Source organism: Choloepus didactylus, chromosome 2, assembly GCF_015220235.1.
Source record: "Choloepus didactylus isolate mChoDid1 chromosome 2, mChoDid1.pri, whole genome shotgun sequence".
NCBI classification, from domain to species: Eukaryota; Metazoa; Chordata; class Mammalia; order Pilosa; family Megalonychidae; genus Choloepus; species Choloepus didactylus.
This window is the reverse complement of record NC_051308.1, coordinates 21,062,812-21,085,225: the sequence shown is the minus strand read 5'-3', so window position 1 is coordinate 21,085,225 and position 22,414 is coordinate 21,062,812. Positions and strand designations below refer to the sequence as shown.

Genomic DNA, 22,414 nt, shown 5'->3' with positions numbered 1-22,414 from the left:
CCCAAAAGATTCTTCACTGCACACTGCAGTCTAAGAACCACTGCCCAAGACTGCCTCTGATCTGTTCCTTATTACCTGGTTTGTGACTTCTAGTTCCTTGCTGATATGAAGAATCAGATTTGGGGATTCAGGAGACTTACGGGGAAGTTATGGGAAACTGGGGTCCAAGGAGGTTGGAGCTTACCAAAAGCCTCCCCTGGTACAGCCAGAGTCTGAACTCAAATCTGACCATCAGATTCTTTTCTCTATACCACTGCAATCTCAGGGACATGCACTGGAGACAAAAGGAATGGAACTCTAATGGTATAATTGCAGGGATCAGGGAGAAGAGTCTGGGGGTAGGGAAGGAAAAGGAAGAGAGTCTTGGCAGAACCAGGCGTAATCACAAGGTTGGTTCTGGCAGGGAGCTCCCTCCCAACCCTCCAGACAGATGACCTTGTGGTCACCCAGGGGAAATCCAAATTATATTGTTCTGGGAAATCCTACCTCTCTGTGGTGACAAGGAAGCCTGTGTGCTTTGTGGGAGTAGGAAGGGGTCCCCATTGTTCATGCCAACTTTGAAACTTGTCCTATCTGATTGTTCCTTCCTCCATCCTTATCCTGCCCCCCGTCTCTGAGTTGTCAGCAGAGTACCAGATAAACGCTGCAGTCTGATGACCAGAAGCCTGGCTTCTATATGGAACACAGCTTTGCAGACTGCCCTGTGATGGAAATGAGGAACGCTCAGTCCTCATCATCCTTGTGGTCTGTGTCATGACCAAAACATTAGTCTATGGGTTAAAAAAGATAATATTTCAGGGGTGGGGATAGGGGCTGACAAGTAGCCCTTGTCCCTTTGTCTAGTAACAGAACCTCTTGCCTGTGGTCTGGATAGAATTGACTCCATGCCCTCCTCTGCCTGATCTCAAGGCTGGCACATTAGCTCAGTTTTTGGCCAAAGTCCTCCACCTCCCTGATGACAACAATTGATTCAGCGATGGGCACATGACCCCCACTGTCCCAATCATAATCTTCCCTAAAGTTGTGCTAATGGGTTTTGGGGGAATGGGGCCCTTTTCATCAGCTATTTTATTTTTAACACAGTTTTAGTGAAATTTTCTTCCCCAGTCATCTTGAGCAGCACCATTTATAGCCGGCTGGTTGATTGGTACTGGTGTCCATCTTTTCCTCCATGTGAGAAAACCTGCCCAAGCCAATGTAGGAGACAGAGAGCTTGATCACATCATTTAAATGCTTGGATCAAGCAGCACCCTAAGATACCTAAGCCAATAAACCCACCCTTCCCCCACCCTTAAACTAATTTAAGTTAGGATTCTGTCACTTGCAACCCAGAGTCCTGGATACCTTCATTTTATGCATGTATCGGCATGTTAAAAACACCACAGGAATTTAATTTATAATTTGTTACAAAACGATAGATTTTAATAAGAAAATTTATTTCTGAGATAATCGTCTAACAAGTCATGAGCTAAATTGTAGGCATGTTTCTGTTTTACAGTTTTAAATAATGAAAAAGCTAGTTGGACTAATGCTTTGTACAAGATAACTCTTATTAAAATAATCACTGAGTTCAAGTAGTAATATTAACTGTACATACCTTTAGGAAGTCCCGTATCTTGAATGGGATATTTGTCTGACTGTAGAAACCAACAAAAGAGGAGAGTTATTTTTAAATGGCCATCATCAATTAGAAGATCAAAGTGAAAAGAGCGTTTTGCCTTGGGAAAGTAATGATTTCAATTATACACTTTGGAAGTGTGTAGCCTTGGGCTTATCCATAGGTCTGACCCTTCAATTGTTTTTCTTCATAATTCACAGAAATGACACAAGCTTGACAAGAAGTTAATGTGGGGATGTGAAATAGAATAAACCTTCCTAATTTCTTCAGCTCTGACCACTAGACCACACTTCCTCTCTTCCCTGCAGTGCTATTCTCCCTATCTAGTTCCTGCAGTTTAAAACTGAGGAACACTTTTTCGCATGAATTATGAGGTAGACACATTTCTTCTCACCGTTTCTGTGTGAGAGTCATTCAGGTAAATAAGCATGTATCCTACCATTGTGGAGCTCTGCTCTGGGTTGAATACAATGGTGTTCTAAAGGTAACTATCCTTTTGGATGCACAAAGACCTAAAAATCAGTCCCTAATAAATGGCATTAATTAAGGGTAGTACTCTTAAAGGGAATTCAAAATAGCAAATGCTCTTATAATCACATAGATTTTTATTTGTTTGTATCTGTATACAGATGTCTAATATTCTGGAACCTTTAACTTCAGATTAAATAATGTAGCCATTCTCTGAAGACTTATATGAGAGGAGTAGGAATGTGCTTTATTTCCCTATTTTATCCCCTCACCTCTGCTCTTTTCCCTGTTCTCCACTCCATCTGGGCCTTTGGGCCCACTGTCCTCCAGCCTGAACAAAAGTGCACTTTCCAGGTTTCCCTGTGATTCTCCCCCATGTCTTCCTTTGACAGAGGAGAAAAAGAAATAAATGTGGAGCAAAAGGTTTTACTTTAAAGGCCTTTCTTTAGAGTTTCTTTAGAGCTGGGCAGTAAAGTTTCAGAACCTCTAAAAGGTCTCCAGTCCTTCCCCTCCAAAAATCAATCAATTGGTCTTAGAGAACTTAGAAGTCAATTAGAATTTTCCCCAGGAACAAATTAATCCTTCTTGCCACTCTAATCCAAGAGCATGGCAAACATACCCATAATTCTATATAATGCTTATCAGTCTGTTTTGAAAGTATTTGTTTGTTTCCCCAGATAGACAGAAAAAGGACTATGATATTTGCATCCCCAGATTTTTACACAGAATTAATTACATCTACTAGAAAGTCTGCATGACTACGCAAACAGCCTACAGCAAGTGCTGGTTTCCTGGAGAAACTGACAATTGAGCAGGCCTAGAAGTATGGCCAGGATTTGGGTGAAGGAGCAGAGGAGCTGCAGATGGTGCATACAGCATGAACAAAGGCCAGGTGGTTGGAAGAATGGCACGTAGAAAAGACTGGTCAGCCCGAAGCAGATATGTGTATCAGAGGGGAGGAGAGGAAAACAGGACTGTATTTGAAATGGTAGAGTTAGTTAAGCAAAGGAATTCTGGTGAGGTGCCATTCTAGGCTCTTGAGAAGATTAGCTTAGCAAACATCTATTGTCTCCTGCCTTGTGCTCAGTATATGGGATGATGGTCACTACAGCATTGAGGGAAGTCAGACAAGCAAACAATTTACTGCAATCTGATAAAAAGTAGGGAATGGGCTATGAAGAAGGGAGCACAAAGGTCCCAGGGCAAGACACAGAAGGCTTCAAGATCAGAGAATACTTGAACTGAGAAAGGAGGATGCATAAGGGTTCACTAGATGAGGAGATGGGAGGACCATAAGAGTTCATTAGATGAAGAGATGGATTTTCCTTGCCAGAGAGAATAACATTATAGCTATTCTAGGAATATGAGAGGGCAGGGAGTATCTGAGAAGCAGCAAATAGCTACATGTTTCTGGCTGATAGGTGAGCAGGGGTAAGTGGTGGATGTTGAGATAAGGTCATAGAAGACCTCATCTGCTGTGTCAAAGAATATCTATTCAATCCTGTAAGCAGTGGAAAGCTTTGGAAAGATTACCCTGTCCCCAGCATGGAGGAGCAATTTGAGGTAGCCACAACCCAAGGTGAGCAATAAAGACGTGGCTCCAAGAGAGGGTGACCCTGGTGTCAGGGAGAGTGAGTAGGAGACTGCTGTAACCGTAGGTGGTGGTAATGGGACTGGAAAGGAAAGAGGGAATTGGATAACACTTATAGAAACCAAAGGCCTTAGTCACAGATTACACTTGAAGGAATAATAAAAATGGTCACAGGATCATTGTTCATTCTGTTTTCATGAGAGTTAAAAGATAGGGATGTTTTCGTACTAGTTTCCAAACTAGTGACAAAGCTTGATTCCCTGTGCTGTCCACAGTCCTCACGCTGGGCAGCAATTATTAAAAATCCTGAAAACAAACACCTTGTGTCTCTAAAATACTGGGAAGCCTCATGAATCAGCAAAGATCTGAAGACACTTAATTTAATTCTATTGTTTAGTGTATTTTATATCATTCTGACTAAATTAGAATCTCATGGTTACCAGATCTCAGTTAATCAGAATTTTTCATGACTCAATGACCCTATTCTCTAAAACATTTTGAGTGAGAGCAATGTGCCTTATATAATATATATAGTAATAAATTTAATGTTGTCAAGACATAATTTGATCATAAGCGAGAGGCAGGACCTCATAGCAGAGTGGGGCTCTGGTCTGGGTCATTTTATACAAATTAGTTAACTTCCATTTCCTCATCTGTAAAATGGGGATAAAAATATCTGCCTTCAAACCTACTAGGATGGCTATAAAAAAAAAAAATAACCAGTGTTGGCAAGGATGTAGAGAAATTTAAGTCCTTATACATTGCTGGTAGGAATGTAAAACGGTGCAGACATTGTAGAAACAATTTGGCAGTTCTTCAAAAAGTTAAAAGCAGAATTACATATGACCTGGCAATCCCAGTCCCAGGTATTTAGGAATTAAAAATAGAAACCCAAACAGAGACTTGTATGCCAATGTTCATAGCAGCATTATTCACAATAGCCAAAAGGTGGAAACAGCCCAAGTTGTTGTTGCCCATCAACAGATGAAAGAATAAACAAAATGTGGCATATACATACAGTGGAAAACTATTCAGCCATAAAAAGGAATGACATGAATCTTGAAAACATTGTACCAAATGAAGTAAGTCAGGCACAAAAGGACAGTATGAAATATCTACAATAGATAATTCATAGAGACAGAAAGTAGATTAGAGGTTACCAGGGGCTGAGGGAAGAGAGGAATTGGGAATTTATTGCCTGATGGGTACAGAGTTTCTGTTTTGGGTAATGAAAAATTTTGGAAATGGATAGTGGTGATGGTAAAACAACATTGTGAACACAATGCCACTAAATTGCACACTTAAAAATGATTAAAATGGCAAAATTTATGTTATATATATTTCAATTGCACAAAAAGGTGAAATTATCTGCTCCACCATCTCACAGGATGGTATGCAGGATGCAAACAAACAGTACATGAAAGCTTTTGTAAACTTTAAAGCAGTAGACAAGCCACAGAGTGGTTAAGGGAGAGTGGGTGGGTAGGGCTGCCTGGGTTCAAAGCCAGCCTGGCTGCTTTCAGGCCGGACAACTTACTTTACCTCCTGTGCCTTAGTATTTCATTCGTAAAATGGTCAGTAAAATGGATTATTGTGGGGATTAAACAAGATAACAGAGTTAACACAAATAGTGTGTGCGCATCTAGTATATAACCGTGCTCAGTAGTTGTAAGTTAGTAGTCCTGTTTTTCTCTTCACTCTTACATTACGTATTTCGATTTTCTAAGAAGAGTCATTAAAAACAGACAAATAGTAGACAAAGACCTCAGATAATCTAGGAAAATCACTTCTGGTATATGCAAAACAAGTACAGAATCTACCACTACTCTGTGGAAATCCGAAGTTTTTGTCACAAAGAATAATATGATAAAGTTTATCTTTGGAAAATCTTATTATGGGTTTTGGATCACATGTAAATACTGAGTAATAAAGATGTAAAGAAAGAAAGTGAGAAGAAAAACCAAGTCATCACCAAGCATGTAACAGTTGTAACCTACCATGTTAAAGGATAAAGTGCTAGGGTCTGTATCTTCCACTGGCTCCTTTGCCACATGATCTGTAAAAAAAAAGCAGAGAGTATTTCCTTTAATTTAAAAGCACAAATGTGTCCTTTGGCAAATTTTTCATATAGATGCAAGCTACTTTAATCAGGTTGGAGAAAAACTTACTTTCAACTACTAGGAGTCAAAATAAGGAGGAACAGTTTCAGATTGCATTAAGAAAAAGAAACTTGGTTAAAAAAGAAAAACATTTTGGAGCAGGTTATTTATAAACATCTACTCAGAGAGTTACCAAACAACCACAAGTTATGCAGAAGTATTGGATTTGACATAACTTTGGGCAGGCATGATTTAATTCTGAGTTCTGCTGCTTGCTTTATTTCCTACTATATAGCAACATGTTTTTATTCCATGTGGGCCATGGGAATTCATGAAATAAAAAATACCTTTCAGTGACTTCAAAGCATATTACAAAGCTACCATTGTCAAAACAGCATGGTACTGGCATAAAGATAGATTATATTGACCAATGAAATTGACTTGAGAGTTCACTAATAGACTCTCAGATCCGACCAACTGATATTTGACAAGGCTGCCAAGTCCACTCAACTGGGACAGAATAGTCTCTTCAACAAATGGTGCTGGGAGAACTGGATATCCATATGCAAAAGAATGAAAGATGACCCCTATCTCACATCTCCTATAAAACTTAACTCAAAATGGATCAAAGACTTAAATATAAGAACCAGAACCACAAAACTCCTAGAAGAAAATGTAGGGAAGCATCTTCAAGATCTTGTGGTAGGCAGTGGTTTCTTAGACTTTATACCCAAAGCACAAGCAACAAAAGAAAAAATAAATAAATGGGGCCTCCTCAAAACTGAATACTTTTGTGCTTCAAAGGACTTTGTCAAGAGGGTGAAAAGGCAGCCTGTTCAATGGGAGAAAATATTTGGAAATCACATATCTGAAAAGGGTTTGTTTTATATCCAGAATATATAAAGAAGTCCTACAACTCCACAATAAAAAGACAAAAAACCCAATTTAAAAAAGGGGCAAAGACTTGACTAGGCATCTCTCCAAAGAGAATATATAAATGGCTAAAAAGCAACATGAAAAGATTCTCAGCATCTCTACCTACTAGGGAAATGCAAATCAAAACCACAATGAGGTTATCATTTCATATCTACTAAAATGGCCATTATTAAAAAACAGAAAACTACAAGTGTTGGAGAGGATGTGGAGAAATAGGAACACTCCTTCTCTGATGGTGGGAATGTAAAATATGTAAAATGGTTCAGTGGCTGTGGAAGACAGTCTGGCAGTTCCTCAGAAAGCTAAGTACAGAATTGCCATATGATCCTGCAGTCCTGCTACTGCATACAGACCCAGAAGAACTGAAAGCAGGGACTCGAACAAACATTTGCACACCAATGTTCATTGTGGCATTATTCACAATTGCCGAAAGATGGAAGCAACCCAAGTGTCCATCCACCGATGAATGGATAAACAAAATGTGGTACAAACACACAATGGAATATTATTCAGCTATAAAAAGGAATGAAATCTTGATACATACAACAACATGGATGAACCTTGAGGACATTACATTGAGTGAAATAAGCCAGACACAAAAGGACAAATATTGTATGATCTCACTGATGTGAAGTAATTATAATAAGCAAGCTCATAGAGTTAGAATCTAGAGTATAGGTTACCAGGTGATAGACTGGGGTTGGAGAATGGGGAGTTGATGCTTAACCTGTACAGAATTTCTATTTGGGCTGATGGTAACTGTTTAGAAATGGAAGGTGGTGATGGTAGCACATTATTGTGAGGGTAATCAACAGCACTGAACTAGACAGGTGAATGTGGTTAAAAGAGGAAACTTTAGGAGATATGTGTGTGTGTGTGTGTGTGTGTGTGTGTGTGTGTATATATATCTAGCATAAAATTAAAAGATAAAACATAGGACTGCACAGCACAGTGAACCCTATTAACCCTGTTAATAATACAAGTATAAGAATGTTCTTTCATGGGTTATAACAAACGTATGACGAGGTAATAATAGAATGGTAGGTTGGAAAAAATGCACCTAATGTAAATAATGGACAATAGGTACTATTTTAATAATCTTTCATCAATTATAACATAGGTAATTACTGTCAAAAAATTCAATTATTAAATAAATACCTTTTAGTATTCTTATCAAAAAAAAAGCAATTTTGCTTTCTCAATATTTTGCTTCTTATGCTTTAGTATTTTTTGCACTTGAGGTATTTAATGAGGATAGATGGAAAGAGGTACTGGCCTTGGTCAGGGTCACCACTAGACCATACAGAAATTCTGTACAATTTTAAAAAGGATCCTCTTCTCTGTTACCTGCCAGAGAACAGTTTTAATAAATAACCAAATCTATAATGACTACTGTTTAAGTGGGATTCTCTATAGTTGTGCAGTGTACAACCTGCACAATACTAACTGGCAGCCTTGGGACAGGCCAGATTCAACATTCTTTTTTTTTTTTTATGAGATTGTTTACATACTATACAATTATCCAAAGATCCAAAGTGTACAATCAGTCGCCCCCAGTACCATCATCCATCACCACAATTAATTTTTGTTCAATTTTTAGAACATTTTCTTTACTCCAGAAAAGAAATAAAGACAAAGAAGAAGAAAAAAAAAAGGAAACTCCAATCCTCCCATATCCCTAACCAACCCCCACCCCCAATTGTTGACAAGTAGTATTGGTATAGTACATTTGTTACTGTTTATGAAAGAACATTGAAATACTACTAACTGTAGTATATAGTTTGCAATAGGTTTATATTTTTCCCTATATGACCCTGTATTATTAACTTCTAGTTGTAGTGTCATACATTTGTTCTGGGTCATGAAAGAGATTTCTAATATTTGTACAGTTAATCACAGACATTGCCCACCACAAGGTTCACTGTTTTAAAATTCCCATCTTTTAATCTCCAACTTTCCTTCTGGTGACGTGCATGACTCTTGGGCTTCTCCTTTCCACCACATTCATGCACCATTCAGCACTTATTCTCACAATGTGCTACCATCACCCCTGTTCATTTCCAAACATTTAAGTTCATTCTAGTTAAACATTCTGCTCATACTAAGCAACTGCTCTCCATTCTTTAGCCTCATTCTATATCTTGGTAACTTATATTTCATGTCTATGAGCTTACATATTATAATTAGGTACTATCAGTGAGACCCTGCAATATTTGTCCTTATGTGTCTGGCTTATTTCACTCAGTATATTGCCCTCAAGATTTCATCATCAACCCATTTTTTTTTAAGATGGTTTTGTTCACACACCACACATTCCATCCTAAGTAAACAATCGATGGTTCCCTGTATAGTTCACATATTTATGTGTTCACCACCCTCACCACTATCTATATAAGGACATATACATTTCTTTCACAAAGCAGGAGGAAGAGTCAAAGAAGGTAGAGAGACAAAAGAAAAAGAAAAAAGAAAGAGAGAGAGAAAAAAAACATGACAGCTAGGAAGCAGCAAAAGGAAAGATAACCTTAGACCAAAGTAGAATAAAGAGTCAGACAACAACCCCAATGCTAAGAGTCTCACACCCCTCCCCTATGCATTTACCTTGGTATATTGCCTTTGTTACATTAAAGGAAGCATAATACAATGATTCTGTTAATTATAGTCCTAGTTTATGTTGATTATATTTTTCCTCCAATACATCCCTATTTTTAACACCTTGCAAGGTTGACAGTCGTTTGTTCTCCCTTGTGAAAAAAACATATTTGTACATTTTATCACAATTGTTGAACACTCTAGGTTTCACTGAGTTAATACAGTCCCAGTCTTTATCTTTCTTCTTTTTCTTCTGGTGTCCCACATGCTCCTAACCTTCCTCTTTCAACTATATTCATAGTTATCTTTGTTTAGGTACTTACATTGCTGTGCTACCATCACCCAAAATTGTGTTCCAAACCTCTCACTCTGTCTTTTCCTATCAGTCTGTAGTGCTCCCTTTAGTATTTCCTGTAGGGCAGGTATCTTGTTCACAAACTCTCTCATTGTCTATTTGTCAGAGAATATTTTGAACTCTCCCTTATATGTGAAGGACAATTTTGCCAGATGTAGGATTCTTGGTTGGCGGTTTTTCTCTTACGGTATCTTAAATATATCACACCACTTCCTTCTTGCTTCCATGGTTTCTGCTGAGAAATCCGCACATAGTCTTATGAAGCTTCTTTTGTATGTGATGGATCACTTTTCTCTTGCTGCTTTCAGGATTCTCTCTTTGTCTTTGACGTTTGATATTCTGATTATTAAGTGTCTTGGCATAGGAGACACTTCTGTTTGGAGTACGCTGCACTTCTTGGATCTGTAATTTTATGTCTTTCATAAGAGATGGGAAATTTTCATTGATTATTTCCCCTATCATTGCTTCTGCCCCTTTTCCCTTCTCTTCTCCTTCTGGGACACCAATGATATGTACATTCTTGTATTTCATTTTGTCCCGGAGATGTTGCTCATATTTTTCCATTATTTTCTCTATCTGTTCTTTGGTGTGTAGGCTTTTAGGTGCCTTGTTCTCCAGTTCCTAAATGTTTTGTTTTGCCTCTTGAAATCTGCTGTTGTATGTTTCCATTGTATCTTTCATCTCTTGTGTTGGGCCTTTCATTTTCATAGATTCTGTCAGTTGTTTTTTTGCACTTTTGATTTATGCCGTTTGTATACCCAGTGTTTTCTTTATAGCCTTTATCTCTTTTGTCATATCTTCTCTAAACTTTTTGAATTGATTTAGCATTAGTTATTTAAATTCCTATATCTCAGTTGAAGTGTGAGTTTGTTCCTTTGACTGGGCCATAACTTCATTTTTCTTAGTGTAGCTTGTAGTTTTCTGTTGTCTAGGCATCTGACCTCTTTGGCCACCCCAGTCAGGTTTTCCCAGATGAGAACAGGTCAGGTCCCAGAAGGAGAAAATATTCAGTATCCAGTTTCCCTGATGGTGTGTCTTAGAGGGTTGACACTCCCTGTGCTTTTCTGCCCAGCAGGTGGCACCCATCAGCCTGTCACTCCAGTCTGGTGTAAAGAGGTGTGGCCCATGGCTGTTTTCCCCCAGGCGCTAGGGTCTGGTTCTGAATGGAAGGCAGGTAGTAGAGCTGGGCCCCACCTCTTTCCTCGTGGGAAGATATGCCCTGTAGAGAGAGGTCACTTGCATATAAGTAGGTTCTTTGTTTCTCTGACTCTGCTATCTCCACCCTTGTCTGGGTCAGAGTGCTGCAAGCCAAAAACAGTTGAGGCTTTCTCCACTGAGCTGCCCAGGTTGAGAGAGAGAGAAAGGGACAGAAAGCCCCCTTTCAGGGTCAGTCTGTAGCCCCCAGATTCACCCATTGGTCAGAAATAGCACCCGATCCTTTGGGTTCCCCGTCCCGAGACCCATACATCCCCTGATTCTCCAAGGTCATTCGTCACTAAAAGCCTCTATCTGCTTGTTGGGGATTCGTAGTTTGTATTGAGCGGTTAACATTAAAACCCCAGTTGGAGCTGGGCTGATGTATATTTGCTTGTTCAGAGAGTGCTGCTCTCTAGTTCTGCAAGGCTTCTGTGAGGGAGGGGCTCTCGGCTCAGGTCCGCAGTTTTTACTTACAGATTTTATGCTGTGATCTCAGGCACTTCTCCCAATTCAGATTGGTATATAAAGAGTGGACAGTCACGTTTGTCTCCCCGCAGTTATTCCAGGTTATTTACTAGTTGTTCCTGTTGTTTATTAGTTGTTCCACTCCTCTCTATGCCACCATCTTCAATACCACCAACATTCATATTTTTCACAAGTCCTCGTTAAGTCCCACTGTGGATCAGACACTAAGGTCTGGGAACACCTTTGGGGATCCAGGCCAGAAAGGCAGGACAATTTATTGAGATAATAATTTGTTTTTTCTTCTTATATGTTTCTCTTCTGAAGTTGTATTTGGGCTTTCCACATTTCTTTGTCTATCAGGTGTTGACAATGCCCTAAGCAGAAGCTTCATGAAGGTAAAACATCTCTTTATGGATTTGTTTTATGACAACCCACAGTCACTGAAGATATTACACCAGGTGGCCCATAGGAGTGGGGCAAATGGAGAAGCTTTGGTCAGCATCCTCCTCTTGAGTGGAGACAGACATCTGCAGCACTGGTGAATGGAGACATGGCCCTTTACCTTAGATAGTCCAGTGGTGATAAGACCACTGTGGGGAATGCATGGAGGGGGCTGACCCCAGCAGAGATACCCGTGCCTTTTGCCTGGCACAGAAACAGGACCACAAGGACTTCTCAGGGGACTTCTCATACTTGGGCAATGAGAACACCAATGCCTACCCTGATGGACTAAAAATTCAAGGTCCCTCCCTGGTTTTCCAAGCACCACGTGAGTCTCAGATTCTTGTGTGATCCTAAGGAGGGGGGCAGGGCTCCAGTTCTGACTGAAATGTAACTTCCTGCCAGCCCAGTGGAATATAGACTCAAAAGTGGATTTAAATTGATGTAAAGAAAATAAAACAAATTGTGATGCTAACTCCACCCTGAGCTTGCAGAAGTTGTTTCATATCTGCTGCTGAAGTTATAGGCAATTCTAATACAGTGTACATGGTGTTGAGACAGTGGAAGAGCAGGGTGGGATGGACAGTGGGGAGAGGGAAGAGGGTTAAGGAAGTAGAGAAAAGCCTGCAGAGGAACTGATATCTGAATTAAGTAGGATGCTCAGAATTAGCCAGGCGAAGGAGCTCTGAAGGGAAGAGATTTCTAGGCCAATGGAACAGCATAGGAAAGGCCTGGAAATGAGAGAGAACCTGACATATTAGTGGATGTCAAATACATCCTTACAGCGTGAACTCACCTGCATTCGATTTTCTAGTTTTTCCTTCCCACCCTTCTTACATTCTGGTTCTGGGCTGGGGCGGAGATACTAGAAGCCACCAAGAAGTGGTCCCAATTTCCTTCTTCTCTTCTTCTATCAAAGCCTAATCTCAGATATTTCATTTATACTAAAGTGTACATGGATGACAGTACTTTAAAATCACCACCACCACCACCACCTATGATATTTAACAGGAATTCAAGGTAAATGGACCATAGAGGATTTAGAGTGCTGGGAAGTGGGGTGAGTGGGGTGTACTTTCTAAATGATGCTGATAGTGTCCTCTGCAAACAACTGCCCACTGGGTCTATGACAAGCTGGTCCTGTTTCCTACAGAAAAACTAGCAAGAGAGGAAGGAAAACCAAAAAGACAGAAAAAAGGAGGACAATGGAGGAGCTGCCTGAGAAAGGCAGAATTACACCACAAGCTGCAGTGAGGATGCCAGTGGGACAGTTCCCTGGAGGGAACACTGGGCTGGGTGGAGGAGCCTGGGTCCTCTCTGCTGAGAGCTAGCGGCGTGACCTTGAATGAGTTACAGAAGTCTTCCAAGCCTCAGGATTTCCTCTGTAACATGAGGGGTGGCCTGGGACTCTGGCTGTAACATCAGCAGGTCACCGTAATGCCAGTGCAGACCAGGTTTGCTCACCCCTCAGAATCGGACATAGTCCTGTGATAGAACTGGGCACGGCTCAGAGGGTTACAAGGCTAATGGGAAGTAGAGACAGAAGTCAAGGGTTTGGAGGCACAAAGTCTTTTGCTTTTATCTGAAATCTCTGAGAATAAATGGAACTCAGGAAGGGAAAGATATGTAGAATTTAGGTTTTTGGTTTTCTGAAGTGCAATGGTGATGGGAGGAGGGGAATCAGAGGAAAGGCAAGGTTTTTAGAACTAGTCTTAGAGAAGCGTTCCATCTTCTTATTTTCATTCTAATGATTCTGTTATCAACCTTTGACCAAATGTGTCAGCTTGTGGATTAAGTTCTTATGCTTTATGACCAAACATGACTGCAGACCCAGACACACTGTGGCATGTCCCCTGTGCTGTGTCTGATCTGTGCCTTCTCCATGGCAGTCGTTCTGGTTCATGCAGAGTTACTTTTGCTCTCACGGGCCCAGATATTTGTGTGCCAAATAAGTGATTTGGAGGAGGGCTGATTGCTGTTAAGAGTGGTCTAGAAATAGGAGTTCTGAAGTATTTCTTGGAGACACTATTGGTATAGAATCAAATACAGTAGCTTATTTAGAAGCTTTAAAGTGTTTATTTTTATAGCAGGTGAGGACCCCTGGCTGGGCTCTGACATCAGATAGGACCTGGAGCACAGAGCTCGTAGAACCTGACCCCCACTTAGCACACAGGGGCAGAAACAGAAAGGGCAGCCGTGCGAGCACTAAGGTGGCAGGACCAGTGGCTCCTGCCAGCGCTGAGTGGCAGGACTCACCTCCTGCTCCTGACGTTGGCTCTGTGGGTGTCCCTTGAGCTGGACGCTGTCTCATGCAGTGCTTTCCTTCCAAAGCTGCCCCAACTCTTCTGGCCCAGTGGCTTTAAACAAGGTATAGGTCACACCAAATTAGCTGGCAACTGACCATAAGGGGTTCTTTTCTATGGCAATGGGAATGATGTTTAATCCATATTAGCATCTTCTGGAGAGTTCCCAAAAGGGGTATGCTTGTTGGGTATGGAGTGTTTGTAAATAAAAATTAATTTAAAAATTTAAATATTAAAAGAAAAACCACACACATAAAAAGGTGAGGTAGAAACTGGAAGTGAAATGGGATACCAGGGAGAGGACACCTGGTCTGGCACTCAGGGTCTCAGGTGGGAGCAGGCTGGGCCAGCTGCACACATCCTTTTGGATCTCAAGCTCTAACCTATAATATTAGGAGGGTAAAGAGAGAACCCCTATGTCTCCTTCCGGCTTTAAAAGTCCATGAGTGGTGAGTAGTATTAGCCAAACAGATAAAAGGACATCTTCAGGCTGAAAGCTGCTATGATTAGAAATTTTTGTTTTCAGCACTTTAATCTTAAATAACAATTAGAGCCTCTACTTTCCTAATGCCTCCTCAGTGCTACCTGGTTTACATACAGTCTCAGCTCATCCTTACAATCCCGAGAAAGGTGTAAGTATTCCCTTTTTCCATACTGAGTGCCCAAGGTCACTGGGTAAAGGGAAGAGCCCAAACTGGGATCTGGGTCTTTCTGACTTCAAAGTCTGCATGTTTTCCACTATGAAAGTTCTAGAAGTGTGCTCTGGACAGACTCTCCTGAGGGGAGGGGGCACTTGCCCTACCTCACACCTACTGAATCAGAACCTCTCCAGGAGGGGCTGGGAGCCACACACAGTCTGGCAGCCCCTCCAAAAGGAATAATCAGTGCATTGTCTGCCACAGAAACTGTCAAATTCCAAGGGCTGCACTGTCACATTCTGACATCTGCCTTTAGTAGCTATGATAGATAAGGGGCCATGGTTCCTAGAGACAGTTTCTCGAAGGAAGTTTAGACATCTCTAAAAATGTTCTTTCAGAGAAAACAAAGAGAGAAGTGAGTCAGCTTCCCAGCTTTCCCACGTATCATGAGCCAAATGAGTAAGGTCCTTTGTGCTTTCTAGAGAAGAATTAAAGGCAATTCTTTGAACTTGTGGATTTTTTATTTTATTTGTGTTTGTGTGTGTGTGTGTACCATAGTTTTTCTTTTAATCTATAGCTGTTTCCATTACTGGTTATAAAGAAGCCCTAAAGTGCTGAGCCATATTCAGGATTACAAAAGCTCTGGGAGCCACAGAAATCTATGGCTGTGCCGATACACTGTTTATTATCTTCTTTCAGAGCAAGAGGGAGGCTGACTTTTGCAGCAGCCCTGCTCTGTGATCCTCAGATCTTGGAGCAGGGGCTGAACCAGGAAAGGAACAGGGATCAAGAAAGCATGCTTAAGGTGATTTCTCTGGAGAGCAGCCAGCAGTGTTTCCAAGAATTAAGTTTATCAGTCAGGACCCACACCTACCAAAGGGGACCAAACTGAAGAGGGGAGAGAGGACACAAAAGGAGATTTAGACGAGGGAGTAATGCTCCTGTAGAGAGAAGAACCATAGAATGCAGAGCATTATCAGAAAGGAAAAGAAATGACATGAGCATTGAAAAACCTCATAGGGAGGGGAAGGGGAGAGGGAAGAAGGAAGGCAGCAAGGAAAACCTCAATTAGCCAACCATTCTCTTGGGTAGGTTTGGAAAAAGAACCCCACTGGTCCAGCTTTTAAAACAAGGGTGCTTTGAGAAGTGGAGCACACTTTACTCCTGGTTCTGTCCCAGTCTACTGGAGTTGGCATGGGGGCAGGTTGCCACCTCTGACTCATCTAAATATAAAAGGCTTTGGTAGTCTAGGAGGGCTTGGGGTGGTGGGTGAGAGATGACATGTCACCAAAGGGATGGTTCTGAGCTGGCCTCCATGGTCAGGCTCCCAGGGAGCAGCCAGGCTGTGCAGTGCAAACAAAAAACAATCCTCAGAACAAAGGGAGAATATACGTTGAGGTGCTCTGTGGCCATGGGCATCTGAGCTCATTGCAGAGAAGCAACAAATTGAACCACCTCCTCAACCCAGATTTTCAAAGCCTCTTTCTTTGTTACTGCTTTCAATATTTAAATGAACAGGAACCAGATTTTATTCGCATTTGACAGACAATTCCGGCTCATTCAGTGTTAGATTGTTTATTCATAGTAGAGTAACATAGTAACGAGCATGACTTTTTTTTTTTTTTTTTTTTTTTCCCATTTGACTCCATAGTCTTGTGAATTTTCATAGTGGACTAAAGTTGTTTTTCTTTTTAAAAAAAATGAACTCATTACCTCTTCGTTGCTCAGATGTGGCCCTCTCTCTCTCTAACTGAGCCATCTCGACAGGTGAACTCGCTGCCCTCCTCCCTACGTGGGACCCGACTCCCAGGGGTGTAAATCTCCCTGGCAACGCAGAATACGACTCCCGGGGATGAATGTGGACCCGGCATCGTGGGACTGAGAGTATCTTCTTGACCAAAAGGGGGATGCAAAATGAGATGAAATAGTTTCAGTGGCTGAGAGATTCCAAATGGAGTCGAGAGGTCACTCTGGTGGACATTCTTATGCACTATATAGATAACACCTCTTAGGCTTTAATGTATTGGAATAGCTAGAAGTAAATACCTGAAACTGCCAAACTCCAACCCAGCAGTCTGGACTCCTGAAGACAATCATATAATAATGTAGATTACAAGGGGTGACAGTGTGATTGTGAAGACCTTGTGGATCACACCCCCTTTATCTAGTGTATGGATGAGTGGAGGAATGGGGATAAAAACTAAAGGACAAACGGGATGGGATGGGGAGATGATTTGGGTGTTCTTTTTTCACTTTTATTTTTTATTCTTGTTCTGGTTCTTTCTGATGTAAGGAAAATGTTCAGAGATAGATTGTGGTGATGAACGCATAACTATGTTATCATACTGTGGACAGTGGATTGTATATCATGGATGATTGTATGGTGTGTGAATGTATTTCAATAAAACTGAATTTAATAAAAAAATTGAACTCATAACATAGTATAATGTTATCCATTACTTTGTCATATGTATGTGGATATACAAATGTCTTTTTCCCCCTAAATTTACAAGATAAACTCAGTCAGCATATCTAACTTGATGAATAAATTCCTAAGATACCCAATATGGGCAGAGGTTTTTCTGTTTGTTTTTTTTTTCTCCGTCCACAGGTTAGAAGGATATGTGGTGACATTTTATATTCTCATTCATTGACTGAAGCAATATGTATTTATCCAGAGCTTACTACTATATGCCTTATACTGTGCTTGGTATTAGAGATGAGCTATTGAGCAAAACACATGGACTCTTGTCAGAGAACTTACAGTCTAATGAGGGCAGAGATACAGATCAAATAATCACAGCTAGAAACTGTGATAAGTGCTACAGAAGAAAGGTACGGGATGCACTGAGAGTGTATACCATGGGGGCCTGACCTAGCTCACTTTTGAGCTGGGATGTGGAGGACAAGTTGGAGTTAATTGGGCATTGGGGGAGGGAAAGGAAGTCTTCTATGAAGTAGGAACAACCCCATGCAAAGGCCCAGAGGCAGGAAAGTACAGGGGCTTTCAAGAAAACAAAAGGAGGCAGTGTGGCTGCAGTGCAGAGAGCAGAAGGCAAAAGAGGGCATGAGTTGGTAGAAGAGATAGGTAGGGATCGACCATACAGAGTATGGAAATCATCAAAGGATGGAAGATTTGTTAGAAAGCATTGGAAAAGCAGTACGGGATTTTAAGCAGAGGGATGACAAGATCTGATCTGTTTTTAAAAGGATACTCTGGCCACTTTTGGGAGAATAGATTGGAGGAAGGCAAGAGTACATGTGCGAACACCATTTTTAGGAGGTAAGTGTGAGAAATCAGATGACAAAGTATGGTAACTTGGACTGGGGTAGAGAAGTAAAAATTCCATTAAACAAGTTTCATATATTGCCACCATCTGTGGTTTATGATAGAAATGGAAATGGTAAGCTTGTTTGTCCAGTGAGTTGCAGAAACAAAATGAATTGTTAGAAAAGGGGCAATAGGTTTTTGGTTTTTTTTTTAAATGGAGGACCTCTCATTTTACTGATAGTAGCTTAGAGTGGAAATAAACATTTGGATCATCTTTCAGACGCCTGGATTGGTTCTTCAACATCTCTGCCACATGATACAGAGATCACAACCCATGAAACCTCTCTTCTCTGCACCAATCCCAAATCCCTCTCTCCCTAAAGATTTCACCTACTAATTTGTGTTTCTTAAAGTCAAGAAGACAAATTCCATCCTTGTGACACCCTTCTATTATCATAGCCTTTGTTCTCTCAACTATGTGCTGAGATTTGTAAGTCTCTTTGTTCCAGGTTGCCCATTTGTCCCAGGTTGTGTACATCCATTTTGGCTGAGAAAAGTAGCTAAGAGACCATCACCAGAATTCTAGATCCTGTAATTCTATTACTGTCTTTTAAGATCATATTAGCTCCTTTGATGGCCTCATTATACTGTTGATTTGCTGAGACTTTTTATATATTGTGTTGCTGCTAAGCTGTGTCTACCAGTCCTCACCTTCTCTGGTGCAGTTGATTGGAGGGGGGAGCATATAAAATTTTCCATTTATCTCATTGAAGTGCATTCCATGTCTCAAGACTATTGAGATCTTTTTGAATCCCCACCATTGCCATCATTTAATGAAATTTGGAACCACAGTTGGCACCTTGTCAATTAGGTTTTCAGAAGAGGCAGTGGATGTGAGGATGGGAGGAGGAATGGGAGTGTGAGGAGAATTTCTCCTTTTATTTCCCCTTCTATTTTTCCAAACAATGGTTGGCATGGGGGGGGGGGGAGGATATCCAGGTAATTTGTTTATTTTCCATCTCTAATCAGTAAAATGTTTACCATTCCCAACCTGAAGAAGAATGCAGATTTTTCTTTGAAGCTTTCAGGAAACAACCCCATCCCCAGCACATCACAATGTCAGCTGAGCTGACTAGCTATGTCTTCTCACCCACATCCTGCCACTTTCTCTTTTTCCTAACTGCCCAAGTGACAAATTAACTATGGAACATTCAAGCTCTGTCCTGTACAAGCCCAAGAAATAAAACAGGAAACACATTAGTTATATTGGGTTCTGTTATGCTCTTGGGAGGGTTTCCCACCTCAACAAAACTAGAAAAAACCCTATTGTACTCTGCTATATCATTCATTCGTGTGTTCAACAAACATTTATTGCTTGTCAGAACTAAGTTATGGGAGAGCAAGGATATAGAATTCCCGAAGCATTAAGTCTGAGGAGGATTAATTTCAAGTGAGAGATTTTTAAAGTCTAGATTCCAGCCTCAGGTACAAGTATACAATATTTTAAAATAAGGGCATCAACTAGAGGCCATTCTAGTCAAAAGCCCCCCCATAGGTGGGATACCGCAAGTGGGAATCAGCCTCTTGGATCTGTGGATACTAGTCCATGAAATAGCTCTGAGAGTCAATATTTAGCATAACAAAACCAGTTAATAAAAGTGTACTAAGGAGAGAGGAACGGGAGAAATGTGAAGGCATGCGAGCTGGAGAAAGATAAAAAAAAAAAAAAAAGAAAGAAAGAAAAGAAATCCAGCCCTTGCGTTCTTTTCTGCCAGAGAGGTTTGCTGGACTTGTTTCATCCTGGCACCCCGGGTCCAGAACAAAAGCGGCTGGGGCCACAGGGTGGGAAGAGGGAAGGGCGTCTTAGGCACGCGAGCGGGTGAGGCGGGCCGCGGGGCTGTGGAGGTGCTGGAGGCCGGCGGACCGAGGCAGTGCTCAGCCGCTGCTCGCTGGGTGGAAAAGCCCGCACCGCGCCCACCGGGTCCTGGCGCCGCCGCTGCCCCACGCCCCACCCAGAGAGGCCCCGGGAGGAGCGCTGGGGTCTGGGGTCGACCCGGGAAGCCCCTCCCGGGTCGCCGGTAGGCTCTGCCCTGACAGCCCCGCAGCAGCCACTGGGCGCCCCGCGCAGCTCCTGGCCCGCGGTCCCCACTCCAGATGAGGACGCGGCGCGATGCCACTTTACCTGCGCGCAGAGGGTCGTCCGGAGAAGCCATGGGGACTGGGTGAGGGCAGGCGAGCGCCCCAGTGGGCCTGGGCAGCCTCCCAGGTGGAGGAGGTAGGTGGGACGGCAAGGATGGAAAGTCCTGCTTTTCTGACGCGCCAGAGAAAACCTCGGTGGCTCTGTGCGCTCCTCCTCCTTTTTCTCCTCCTCTTCCCTGTGTCTCCGCGGGCTTCTTCCTCGTGCTCACTTCCTGCTTTGCAATTAGCAAAGCCCCTTCACCTCCCAGGTCTCCTTCCATCTCTCCGGGGGCGCGGGGCAGGAGCTGAGTTGCTCCCGAGTGGCCCGGGCGTCTCCAGCGCCCAGATCCCGCTTGGGCAGGTCCCAGCGCGAGTCTCACGGGGACTGCAGCCCCGGATGGCTGCGAGGGAATTGTTGGCCTTAAAAATAGGCTGCAGGGTCGCTGATAAGCAACTAGTTTTGGTCTGGTGGAGAGAACGTTATCAGAATGGCTAAGCATATAAACTAATCAATGTACATATGCTCCCCACTTTGGTAAGACATATAAAATGGAAACGTAATGTCAGCCAATCAGAACATTTCTTCACTTGTTTCTGCATTGGCCCTGTATGAGTTTCCCCTTGCCAGCCCCTTGTGGAGCTCCCTTCTTTTTGAATGGGATTCTGCCCATTCATGAATTACGAAATAAACCTGTGAGATCCAGAAAACAAAAACACAAGCCAAAATTAAAAAGTGCCGCAATCGGGGTGGCTTAACTGGCTCTCTAATCAGCCTTCAGCCGGGACACTAGAACTCTCCACACGCAGGCCTGGGCTGAGATGCCTGGAGGCACTCTAATATTTAAACAATTTCCTGATCTTTAGCAGAGAGTATGCTGTGGCATGATGGCACACGCTAATAATTTCTATTTTGATTTTTCTTTGGCATTAGTTACTACATGACCTCCAGGGTAAGTACACAAAGGTAGTGTAAAGGAAGATGCCAGATACACACTCACAGCCTCTCTAGAAAAATAGCTTTGGGTTCTCTCAGAAATACTAAATTGTTCCTTATACTGAACTGTTCCTTATAAAAAAAAAAAAGTACAGCTTAATTTAAAAGTGATTTTATGCTAACTATTTAAGAGCGCACAGTCTGGAATCATATACTAATGTGTATTAAAAATGTATTCTTAATACCAATCACAGGTCTATTATACAACAGTTACAGGCAATTTAAATTTAATGGAAAGCTTAGAAGGGTTTTAAGAAATCTATGCCTGCCTTCACACAAGAACAGAAAGATAAAAATTGATTTGAAAGAGAAAATTTAATATCTTTTTGTTGTACAAAATCTGCAGTTTATCATACTAAAGGAGCAACTGGCTAAAACTTCAGTTCTGAAAAATGTATGAAAATACTCAGCAAATGACTACATACCCTCTTGGTGACCTGGGAGTTCCTTTGTACCTCTCCCCATCTGTGTGGTTGTCCTGAGGCCCATGGTGCTGGGATTGGTGTCTTATTTTCTGAAATATCCTGTGGAAGAAACAAGAGAAGAGGGTGCCCACTGTGTATCTAAAGAGAGTAAAACCTAGATGAAAGCTCTCGGGGGAATTTGTGGGTGGGAGGATAAACTTCCTCTTGGTCTGGTCTGCCTTCTGATAGGGAGGGAAATTTTTTTAAAGGGTATTTTCTCCTAGAATCCATTTTGAGATTTGTCTTGTGGTTCTTTCTGTACTTCTCATGAATGATGGAATCATTTCTGAGGTTGAGAGTTCAAGTTGAACTGTCTTGTTTAGCAGCACAACCTTAAGCTGGTTTGTTTTTCAAAACTATGAACTATAATTCATCTTTTTATTACTACTATTTTTCATGATATCAAATAGACGATGGGTGGCAGAAATGCATTTTAAGTTTTTTTTGTTTTTAAAAAAGAAGATTGACTTTGTACAAAAGTTATTATTCCCTTTCATTCCATTTCCTTGTACCTTTCCTATGCATTGCAACCATACTGTCATTACCTTTATTTTTCCCACGTTCTTTGTGAACTTCACTTTGTGCGATGAAAATGAGTTATTATTTTCTGCAATTTATGAAAAAAAATATATTTTAAAAATTAGTCGTCTACCGGAGCTCCAGATGAAGGTGGCTGTATACTCAATTTGCTATCACATTGTGTCCTTCTGTTTTTGCTTCTATTGTTGCCCACAGAGTGTTTTAAAAGACTCTTTAACATGGATGTTGTCAACATTTCTTAATAGTACCCAAATACTCATGAAT

The 22,414-nt window shown here is 41.5% G+C and overlaps 1 protein-coding gene and 1 long non-coding RNA gene across 3 annotated transcripts in view; one reads left to right on the top strand and one right to left on the bottom strand.

Annotated features, from left to right (window-relative positions):
- EDARADD (EDAR associated death domain) overlaps window positions 1-21,629 on the bottom strand; it is a 73,227-nt gene extending 51,598 nt beyond the window's left edge. Inside the window, exons 1-3 of one of the 2 annotated variants that reach the window (XM_037821739.1) lie at window positions 21,572-21,629; window positions 5,675-5,733; window positions 1,598-1,637 (exon numbers count right to left, since the gene is read on the bottom strand). In XM_037821739.1, coding sequence (XP_037677667.1) covers window positions 1,598-1,637; window positions 5,675-5,733; window positions 21,572-21,611 — 139 coding nt within the window. In that variant the 5' untranslated portion in view covers window positions 21,612-21,629. Of the gene's footprint in view, window positions 1-1,597; window positions 1,638-5,674; window positions 5,734-20,156; window positions 20,387-21,571 lie in introns of those variants that run through there. The other variant, XM_037821743.1, reaches the window with a different exon arrangement.
- The window catches only part of LOC119523002, an 85,326-nt gene that overhangs the window by 48,768 nt on the left and 14,144 nt on the right, over window positions 1-22,414 (top strand). The window lies entirely within an intron of this gene.